The sequence below is a fragment of the Bos taurus genome, chromosome 25, assembly GCF_002263795.3.
Source record: "Bos taurus isolate L1 Dominette 01449 registration number 42190680 breed Hereford chromosome 25, ARS-UCD2.0, whole genome shotgun sequence".
NCBI classification, from domain to species: domain Eukaryota; kingdom Metazoa; phylum Chordata; class Mammalia; order Artiodactyla; family Bovidae; genus Bos; species Bos taurus.
In genome coordinates, this window is record NC_037352.1 from 17,088,922 (window position 1) to 17,099,616 (window position 10,695).

The 10,695-nt window shown below is 43.8% G+C and overlaps 1 protein-coding gene across 4 annotated transcripts in view; it reads left to right on the forward strand.

The window, feature by feature from the left end:
- The window catches only part of TMC5 (transmembrane channel like 5), a 78,387-nt gene extending 73,650 nt beyond the window's left edge, over positions 1 to 4,737 (forward strand). For 3 of the 4 annotated variants that reach the window (XM_002697978.6, XM_010819332.4, XM_010819336.4), the window contains 3 exons: positions 2,068 to 2,172; positions 3,359 to 3,401; positions 4,164 to 4,737. In XM_002697978.6, coding sequence (XP_002698024.1) covers positions 2,068 to 2,172; positions 3,359 to 3,401; positions 4,164 to 4,210 — 195 coding nt within the window. In that variant the 3' untranslated portion in view covers positions 4,211 to 4,737. The other variant, XM_059881551.1, reaches the window with a different exon arrangement.
- The last annotated feature ends 5,958 nt before the right edge of the window (positions 4,738 to 10,695 follow it).

A 10,695-nucleotide genomic window follows, 5' to 3' on the forward strand; every position in this document is an offset into this window, starting at 1 on the left:
CCAAATATCACAGTAATAATTGTTGCAAGCAAGATCCACGGGTGGATGCTAAAATGAGTGGGTGAAAGTTTAGGAAGAAACAAGGGCATGGAAAATGGGATTGACCTAGACTGGACAGACCATGAGGTGAGTGCTAGCTCATCTCAGCACTCTCTTATCTGTAATAGACTCATAGGAAAGTGATTCCCCCTCCTGGGGAAGGCATACCCCATTCCTTTGTTCTCTTTCCCAATTCAGGAATTATTTGTCAGGGTCTACTTCGTTAACACAGATAACTTAAAATTTTTTTTAATATATTTATTTATTTTTGGCTGTGCTGGGTCTTCACTGATGTGTGGGATTTTCTCTAGTTGCCCGGAGCAGGGGCTGCTCTCTTGCTGCTGTGTACGGGCTTCTCATTGCGGTGGGTTCTCTTTTTGTGACTCCCAGTGAAAGGCTGTTGCTGAACCATGAAAGATGCCAGGATTCTTGGCCTCTGGAGGAGAATTCAATCTGGGGCCAGAGATGAGGCTTTATCACTCAGACCTTTTGTGTAATAAAGTTTCATTCAAGTATAAAAGGGATAGAGAAAGCTTCTGACATAGACATCAGAAGGGGGCAGAAAGACTGCCCCCTCGCTAATGTTAGCAATGGAGTTATATATATTTTTAATTACTTATTACAGTGAATCAAAAGAATGGAGGTTGTAAAGACCTTACTAGCTGCTGCTGCTGCTGCTGCTAAGTTGCTTCAGTTGTGTCCGACTCTGTGCGACCCCATAGACGGCAGCCCACGAGGCTCCCCCATCCCTGGGATTCTCCAGGCGAGAACACTGGAGTGGGTTGCCATTTCCTTCTCCAATGCATGAAAGTGAAAAGTGAAAGTGAAGACGCTCAGTCGTATCCAAATCTGGTCCCACTCCCATAATTGACATTTTAAGAAAACAGGATTAGCAAGGTTTTTTCCAGAGACCATCCTCAAGCAGGATACATTATTGTTATATAATCCTAAGGAATGTGGAGGAAAAAAAGTTTGTCCTTTCTTCCTCCTTGAGAATTCCAGACCCCTCTCTCCTTGGGGACCGCTGGACTTCTTATCAACCTGCCTAGGAACTGACTCTCTCACCAGGCTCTAGAGCACAGGCGCAATAGTTGTGGTGCGTGGGCTTAGTTGCTCCATGGCACGTGGGATATTCCCGGATCGAGGATCGAACCTGCGTTTCATGCATTGGCAGGTGGATTCTTTATCACTGAGCCACCAGGGATGCCCTAACACAGATAACTTTGACAAATAAAATATATTTGATATTCTTCACTGCAGAGCTATAAGCTTTGACATTCTCAGTGGAAGGACAGGGCAGACCCAGGCAATGCTGGGTGCCCAGAGAGTGCTCCAGGGCAAAGGGCATGCCAAGAGGAGGGATACTATAAACCGTTTGTCCTGGGCCGTCTGACAATGGTGTGTAGGTTGCTTCTCGCAGCAGACTAGAGAAAGCTACTACTCAGCCTGCTAGGATAATTGCTTTAGAGGAGAATATTACAGTTTAGGAAGGCTATGGGGGTTAATTTGGTTTTGCTGTGAGATATTTCTTTTCTCTCATCAATAGTAAACATGGCAGCAGTCTCCAGCCTCCACAGGGTCCAGGACCCTGTGCTGTGTGCTGTGCTTAGATGCTCAGTCATGTCTGACTCTTTGTGACCCCATGGACTGTAGCCCGCCAGGCTCCCTTGTCCATGTGGCTTCTCTAGGCAAGAATCCTGGAGTGGGTTGCCGTGTCCTCCTCCAGGGGATCTTCCCAACCTAGGGATCGAACCCAGGTCTCCCACATTGCAGGTGGATTCTTTACCATTTGAGCCACCGGGGAAGCCCAAGAACACTGGAGTGGGTAGCCTATCCCTGCTCCAGGGAATCTTCCCAAGATTGAACTGGGGTCTCCTGCACTGCAGGCAGATTCTTTACCAGCTGAGCTCCCAGGGAAGCCCGTCCAGGACCCTACCTGCCTAAAAGTCAACATTTCCACCATTTGCTTCTCAACCCCACACCATCATCCATTCTTCATATTTTTGTTTTTGTTTTCCTTCTTGGCAGGAGGGCAAAGACAAAATGTTCCTGATAGATAAGTTGATCAAGCTGCAAGGTATGGAAAAGAGAGCAAACCCCACCTTATTTACGCTGGAAAGAAGAGATTTGGAGGTGAGGCTGCAGGCTGCCTTGGGATCCCTGTGACACGGATGTGCCCTCCTGTGAAAAGTGCATCAGGAGCTAGAATCACATCTGGGCCCTTCACTTTCTGTGTTTTAACATTTCTTTACTTTTATTTAAAAATACAGTATGCATTCACCATATTCTATGCCTGGCCATGTTCTAGGTAATGTAATATCATGGTAATATCGTGGCAACACAGTAAGGCCCTTCCCTCCTGGAGCTTGCATACATCTTCCTATTACCCAGCCATACAGAAGTGTGTCCCACTGGGATGAAAAATGCCTTGAAACTTCACCCCACTAGGTTATTGCTTCAGTGTATAGTCTTCCAGATCTTTCCCCCAGGCATCTGCATGCATCCATACATCTACTAACATTCTTGTTTATTTATTTATTACAAAAATGGGCTATATTTTATACATAACTTCCCCTCTCCCTGCTTAAAACTGTATCTCAAACATTCTTTCAGTTTGTATATACTTGGACATTTGGGTTGCTCCCAGTTTTTTTTTTAATACTAAAGACAATGTGTAATGAAACTTTTTTGTTATAGTTTTTGTACGTGAGTGTTTTATCTGCCTCAGGCATATGCATGATAATGTTAATAGATATTGCCATATCATGCTCTTAAAAAGGTTTCGCAAATTTTATTCTTACCAAAAGGGTTTGAGAGATCCCTAGAACCCTGCTCTAGTACCAAAGCCTGCACTGACTTCACTGGTATCCTAGAAAATGTGGATAAACAGTAAACCCATGTTAATTCAAATGCTACTGCTTTTGGAAGTTATGATCTTGTCCAAAGAGACTGCCAGGTTGTTTATTGTCTGTGCAGATTAATACCACCAGCACAATACGGGTAAGGGACTTAGAGGCCCAGCTCAAAATTCTATCACCGCAGGGACCATGAATATACCTTTGCAGCCACAGGTCCTAATATATTACCCGGTGTGTTGTAAATGTTCAGTAAATATCTGTGAAATGAAAGATTAAATGAATGGAATCACTGTCCATAAAAAATAGAACATGTTTGATATTTTTGTGACTGAATCTTGACCTTAATCTGTCACCTCTTAATTTTAAAATGGTGGGGCTCGCAAGTCTTATCACCTATGCAGCAGGATCTGAGGTCAACACAATTTTCTAGTGATGAGATTTCTTGTTTTCTTCTTTTTTAGCAATGGGGCCCTCAGCGTGTCAGGCAACATGATGCTCCTCGAGGTGAGTACCTGACTGGCACTGATGAAGGTCTGATTCATCCAGATGATAGATCCCAAGACAGAGGGTCAAAACTACTTCTAGATTAAGTCATCCAATTGTAAGAACTGACCCAAACTGGCTTCAGCAAAAACTTGAGAATACTTCTTGCCTTAGGCATAGCCAGAAGCACGGACTCACAGGATGTCACAAGACCTGGTTTCCTTCTGTTCAGTTCTCCATGTTATTTCCTTTCTCAAATGATCTCTTGATATTACAAGACAACTTTATTAGCTTCTTGTATCTTTGCAGATTCAAGTCTAGTGGTCAGGAGACCCAGAATTCTCTTTATGTTTCATTTGATCTGAATGGGTGATATACTCATCCATGAATCAGTTGCTGTGATCAAGATACTATGATGACTTCATTGGCCAGATCTGAGTCACAGGCCTCATCTTTAGGTATAGGCGGTACAACATAGAGACCACAGGGACTGAGAGAATGGATAAAGGTAGTTTTCCAAAGAAAACCTGTGACTGATGCCAGAACAGGAATGAATATTGGGGAGGAAATGGACAAACAAATAAACCCACTCATCTTTTTGGAATAGCGTTTCTGATATCTCCGATGGTGGGAATTCAAGGGGCAAAGTTGAAGAAACTTAGAAGGAGGAAGCAGGGAAAGCCTGAGAAGCTGTGGGATCTTGAAAGCCACTTTGGTCTTTCCAGTGGAGATATGGGCCAGTGTGCATCTGTGCTAACATCTCTTCTCTTGTATCAAACCCAGACCTGAGATTCAGGCAATCATTTCAAGAAGATAATCCAAAGGCCTGATAATTATCGTGGCACCCAGACGCCAACCAAAGAAGGGAAGAAGATAAAGATGGAGCATCTTCCTCCGTGCCACCTGGGCCTTTAGGTGCTTCCCAGATGGGGAATTCAAACCTTTAGCCAGAAGTGGAAACTGACTACAGTGGAAATACTGAAGTAAAATTGGGCATTCCCTGTTGGGTTTTTTATACCTGAATTGCTGATTTTTCCAGACAAAATATTTTAGATTTTCCAATAAAGACAGTTGTAGTATTTGAACTAGTTCACAAAAACCTGGGAAGAGTTACAGTTTCTCTTTAAGAGCTATGTAATGAATTCTTGGTCCTTAGAAATCTCCCCTCCCAGTACTCCCAGACCTGGCAAAGGTTTGGAGACTGGTGCTAAGACAAGAGGTCCAGCCTGAATAAAAATGTGATCCTCAGTCAAGGATGTGAAGCCTCTAAATTGTGGAACCTGCATTTTTTCATGACTTGGAACTAAAAATAACCCCATGTTACCCCAAAGTGAAAGACAACCAGAGGTCTCATCTATGAACTTTGTTGCGTATTGAGTACATGAGTCTTTCAGATTGGACTGGGGTGGGGATGTGTGGACAGGGATTCTGTCCCTGTGAGGTTTTATACATGATCATCAGAGTCTTAGGTTGAACCAAACATGAAATCAGTGGTGATGTGTGGAATATATGTGTATGTGTATGTGTGTACATATGAATGCATATTCATTGGAAGGACTGATGCTGAAGCTGAAACTCCAAAGCTTTGGTCACCTGATGCAAAGAACTGACTCATTGGAAAAGACCCTGATGCTGGGAAAGATTGAAGGCAGGAGAAGGGGGTGACAGAGGATGAGATGATTGGATGGCATCACTGAGTTGATGGACATGAGTTTGAGTAAGCTCTGGGAGTTGGTGATGGACAGGGAAGCCTGGCATGCTGCAGTCCATGGGGTAGCAGAGTCAGACATGCTTGAGCAACTGAACTGAATTGAACTGAATGAATGCATATACATATGAAGCATTCTTTTGCATATGCCAAATAATTCACAAGGCATGTGAACTTTACCTAAAACTGAAGGGCCCAGGAGAAAAGAGCAATTACCAAATTACTCCAGAGGAAAAATCTCTTGAGTGATCACTGTCATGAAATCCAAATGGAACTGAATTTAGAAAAAATTTAAGATGAATTTGAAATAAAACATCCAGTCAGTGCTCAATCATTGGTTCACATCATTGACTTATTTGTTCAGTAAGTCATTCATGAGTTTAATTAAGCTCTTTTAGTATCATCTTTGCTAGTGGTTGCTGGAAGTGTTCATTCATTTGTTCCACAAGGATGTGCCAAGTGGTGGTGAACAAGATGCTGCACAAGTCAAGACACAGTCTCCACCCTCACATGCTTATTGTCTAGCAGATCACTTTAATTTTAATTAATTAAACAATAATTATAGCAGGTGTCATGAAGGAGAAGCCCAGGGAATTATGGGAGACAACCTGTCCATGGGGTCAGTGAAGGCAGTCTGTGGAATTGATATTTGAAGGGATTTTCCCTCTATATGTTATCCTAATGCTGCTTGTGCCTCTTTCGCTTTTACACTGAAATGTGAACTCCCTCGGAAGCATCATTTTTGCTTACTTCCCATATGCTCAGGGCTTGTATCGGAACTTCTCCATCCACCTCTTGTCTCCACTTCAGTGTGGCCCCACTTCTCCTGGAAATTCAAGCCCGGGAGTGTTGTGTGTGCAGGTCTCACACATGGAGTTGAGTGTGCAATATCCTCACACCCATGGTCTCGAGATACATTTGGGGGATACATGAGTTCGCTAGGGCTGCCATAACCTGTACCACAGACTGAAGGCTTCAACAACACACGTTCATTTTTTTCCACAGTTCCAGAGGCTGGAAGTCTAAGATCAAGGCGTCCACAGTTGGTGTCCACAGTTTGGGTTTCCCGCTGAGGCCTCTCCCCTTGGCCTGTAGATGGCCACCTTCTTGCTCTGTCCTCATGTGGTCTTTCCTCTGTGTGCACACATCCTGGTGCCTTTGGGTCCCAATTTCCTTTTCTTATAAGGACACCAGTCAGATGGGATGAGGACCCACCTTGATGGCTTCACTTTAACTAACTCACACGTTTAAAGGATTTCTCTCCAAATGTGGTTCATTCTGAGGCACTGGAGGTTAGGTCTTCACATATGAATTTTGCATCAACACAGTTCAGCCCCCCTGGGGCAACTTGCCCCTGCCAGGCAGGAATTCTCATCAGGCAGCTGGGCTCTCAATGCTGGCTGAGGTCAGGGTCACACAGGGAGCTGGCTGTTCCAATAGCCGGGCCCAGGCCTTGTGCCAGACCAGCTCAGTCAGGCATCAGTGTGTGCTGTGCTAAGTCGCTCAGTCATATCCGACTCTGTGTGACCCTATGGGCTGTAGCCTGCCAGACTCCTCTGCCATAGGATTCTCCAGGCAAGAATACTGGAGAGGGTTGTCATGCCCTCCTCCAGGGGATGGTCCCCATTTTTCCCTTAAAGCTCTCCAGATGGTGTCAGTGGGAACCCAGGGCTGAGAACAACTGAGCTAGGATCTAGAGTAGTTCTTTCTGAACTTGACTGACCATAGAAGTCACCTGAGGCACCTATTAAACATTTAAACAGTGAACTTAGAATATTGCATCAAATATTTCTGGGACCATTGCCCATCTTCCTCTTTCAAAACTTGTCTTAATTAGCTCAAAACGATCAAAGTAACATATGCTTTCCAAGAGTTACCTGAAAGCTGGATAATCCCTGAGGTTTTAAGTATTCAAAAAAGATTGTCTGTCTTGAATTTCTACAGGTTCTGATCCTTCAAATGTCCACAGTGAATCACCCAATTCATTTTTTTACAAGGCAATGAGATGACTTTGTGTGAAGTTCAATTATAAGGATTAAAAAAATCATGACTGACATGTTTTTATAATCTTTGAATTGAGGACAGGTGGTAAGAATTAAACTCATAAATAGGAATTGTCTCAATAGGTAGCACTTGATGGTACCTCCTTAAATTCCCACAGTGTGAACTTTTTCATAGTATTTATGTATCTGATCAGGGCTTCCCTGGTGTCTCAGATGGTAAAGAATCTGTCTGCAATGCAGGAGATCCTGGTTTGATCCCTGGGTCAGAAAGATCCCATGGAGAAGGAAATGGGAACTCACTCCAGTACTCTTGCCAGGAAAATCCCGTGGACAGAGGAGCCTGGTGAGCTACAATCCATGGGGTCGAAAAGAGTCAGACATGACTGAGCAACTGAGACACACATGTGTCTGATCGACAGTGAGACATGGACCACTGGGAGGAGCTCAGGTGTGGAGCAGAGCGGGGCCGTCTATTTCCTTCATGACTGCACCTGGTAACACCTTACACCTGTGTGGTGGTCTGATCCATCCACTGCTTTCCCCATTTCAATCACCCAGGGATCTTGTTATACAGCAGATTCTAGGGAATCCCCTGGTGGTCCCTAGGGACTCGGTGGGGACTTGGCATTCTCACTGCAGGGCCATAGGTTCTGTCCTTGGTTGGAAAAGTAAGATCCCACATGCCTTGCAGTGTGGCAAAAAAAAAAAAAAGCAGATTCTAATCTGTGAGTTCAGGGATGAGGCCCAAGAGCCTGCATTTCTATCTAGTGCTGTGGGTCTGAGGTCTACACCCTGAGTATGGTTTTATGGCTCCTCCATACTTTAAAAACTTTTTTCTTTGTAACAACAGTATTATACTGTTGACACATTTCTCAAAACACATTAACATTTTTTCCCTCATTCAAATCTTTTAACATTATTGCTATAGGACAATTGGTACAAGTTTTATAATCTCCATTTGACAGATGGAAACTTAGGCGCACACAGGTTCAGTGATTTTTCTGACGTCTCATAGCAGGTTACTGGCAGAATTGAGCACTTTGTTTTCTTTGGCCCAGTGGTCCACAGACTTCAGCAAAGATCATAACCAACTGGAGAACTTGTTAAAACACATACTGTGAGCCTGACCCAGAGTTTCAGGTTCTAATTGAATGGGCTCTAAGAATTTGCATTTCTAGCAAGTTTCCCTTTAGGCTGATGTTGAATAACTGTCTCCATGATATTGTGATTTATACGAAATGTATAAATATATATCATCTGAATGACCAATATATATACTTGGTCATTCAGATGACCAAAATTTGTCTCATGTCCATATAATCAAAGCTATGGTTTTTCCAGTAGTCTAGCCATGTATGGACGTGAGTTGCACCATCAAGAAGGCTGAGTACTGAAGAATTAATGTTTTTGAACTGTGGTGCTGGATAAGACTTTTGAGAGTCCCTTGGACAGCAAGGAGATCAAACCAGTAAATCCTAAAGGAAATCAACCCTGAATATATATTGGAAGGACAGATGCTGAAGCTGAAACTCCAATACTTTGGTCACTTTATTTGAAGAGCTCACTCATTGGAAAAGACTCTGATGCTGGGAAAGATTGAGGGCAGGAGGAGAAGGGGACAACAGAAGATGAGATGGTTGGATAGCATCACTAGCTCAAATGGACATGAGTTTGAGCAAACTCTGAGAGATAGTGAAGGACAGGGAAGCCTGGCATGCTGCAGTTCTAGCGTCATGAAGAATCGGACATGACTTAGCGACTGAATGAACAACAACATTTGGCCTTTGTCTATAGTTTCTGGCTTCAGTCTCCCCAAACTCTTGGAATCTCCTGAGCACTGAGTAATAATATCTTTTTGCTCTGTGAATGAGGTGACTTTTGGAAAGCACCTATGGTTGGGGTTCAGTTGGTCAATGGAGCCAACCACATGATTAGAGAGTTGGAATTTTCACTCCTGACCCCCTTGATTGCTGGGGAGGGGAGAGGAGCTTGAGGTTGAATCAACTGCATTGGCCAGTGATTTAGTCAAACATTGGGCTTCCCAGGTGGCTCAGCAGTAAAGAATCCGCCTGCAGTGCAGGAGACGCGGGTTTGATCCTGGGCTGGGAAGATCCCCTGGACGAGGTCATAATAACCCACTCCAGTATTCTTGTCTGGAGAATCCCATGGACAGAGAAGCCTTGCAGGCTACGGTCCATAGGGTTGCAGAGTCAAACACGACTGAAGGAGCTGAGCATGCACACATGCAGCTATGTTATGAGCTTGTCTTAGAAACCCAAAAGGATAGCTTTTTGGCCTTCTTTTCGGAGAGCTTCCATGTGAGGGAAACAGAACACTTCTGTGTGCCCCCATGCCTGGCCCCAAGCTCTGCGAGGACAGAAGCTCTTTTGTGGAGGACTTTGCCGGATGTAGCTCTTCATCTGTATCCTTTAACATCCTTTCATAATAAATCCGTGATCTAATGAGTAAGCAAGTTTTCCTGATCATGTGAACCATTCTAGCAAATTAATCAAACCCAAGGAGGGGATCCTGGGAAGGCCTCATTATAGCCAGTCAGTCAGAAGTGCAGGTAACAACCTATGCTTGCAACTGGTGTCTGAAGTGGATGGAGGGTGGTCTTCTGGGACTGAGCCCTTTACCTGTGGAATCTGATTCTGTCTCTGGGTAGACTGTGTCAGAACTGAGTTGAATTCTGGAGGATCCTGCCTGCGACTGAAAACTGTTGCTGATGTGGGAAACTCTCCACACACGTAACACATTGGAGTTGGGTCCAGGAACCCTTTTCAGTCTCAGAGGACAGCATTCTTTGGGAACCCTCTGTCCAGCTGATAACCATCCTCTTAACACCTGGTTTCTGCTGTTAGCATTTGAGAATGAAGTTAGATAAAGGAACACACAGGGTCATTAATCTTCAGTATTTTTGATCAAAGAAATCAAATAACTTTGACCCACAAGTGGGACAGTGGTAAAGAATCCACCTGCCAAACAGGAGATGCAGGCGGGGCATGGCAGCCCACTCCAGTATTCTTGCCTGGGAAAACCCATGGACAGAGGAGCCTGGAGGGCTAGTCCTTGGGGTTGCAAAAGAACCATGACATGACAACTTAGCAACTCAACGATACATCACTCCATGCTAAAAGCTTGAGTGAACTTAACTTCCACCCTTCTTTGTCCTCAAAGCTGTGGTTAATTGTCCTATTGAAGCATTAGTCCCACTTTAGGAAACAATGTTATTTAGAAATTCATGTCTAATAAAGAGTATTTATGACTTAGTGAAATTCTTGTCAAGATGACTGAAGACACTAATTTCCAAATAAGAAAATGAATAGTTTTATGAAATAAGCAGTGTTTCTCAAGTCTTTTGAAGTAACCCTTCTATGTTATCTGTCTCCAGCATCCAAGGCAGTCCAATGAACAGCAGGGGGTGTGATTTTTATCCCTACTGATTTTCTTGGAAAGTGCGATATTTTGATGGCTCATTGTCAACCCTGATGAATCATTACACTCCCAAATCTTTACCTAACTCTAGCCCTGTTTCCAGTTTCCTAAAGGAAGTTTCCACTTGGGACATTCCACAAACCATTCAACTTTTATTGTCTACTGC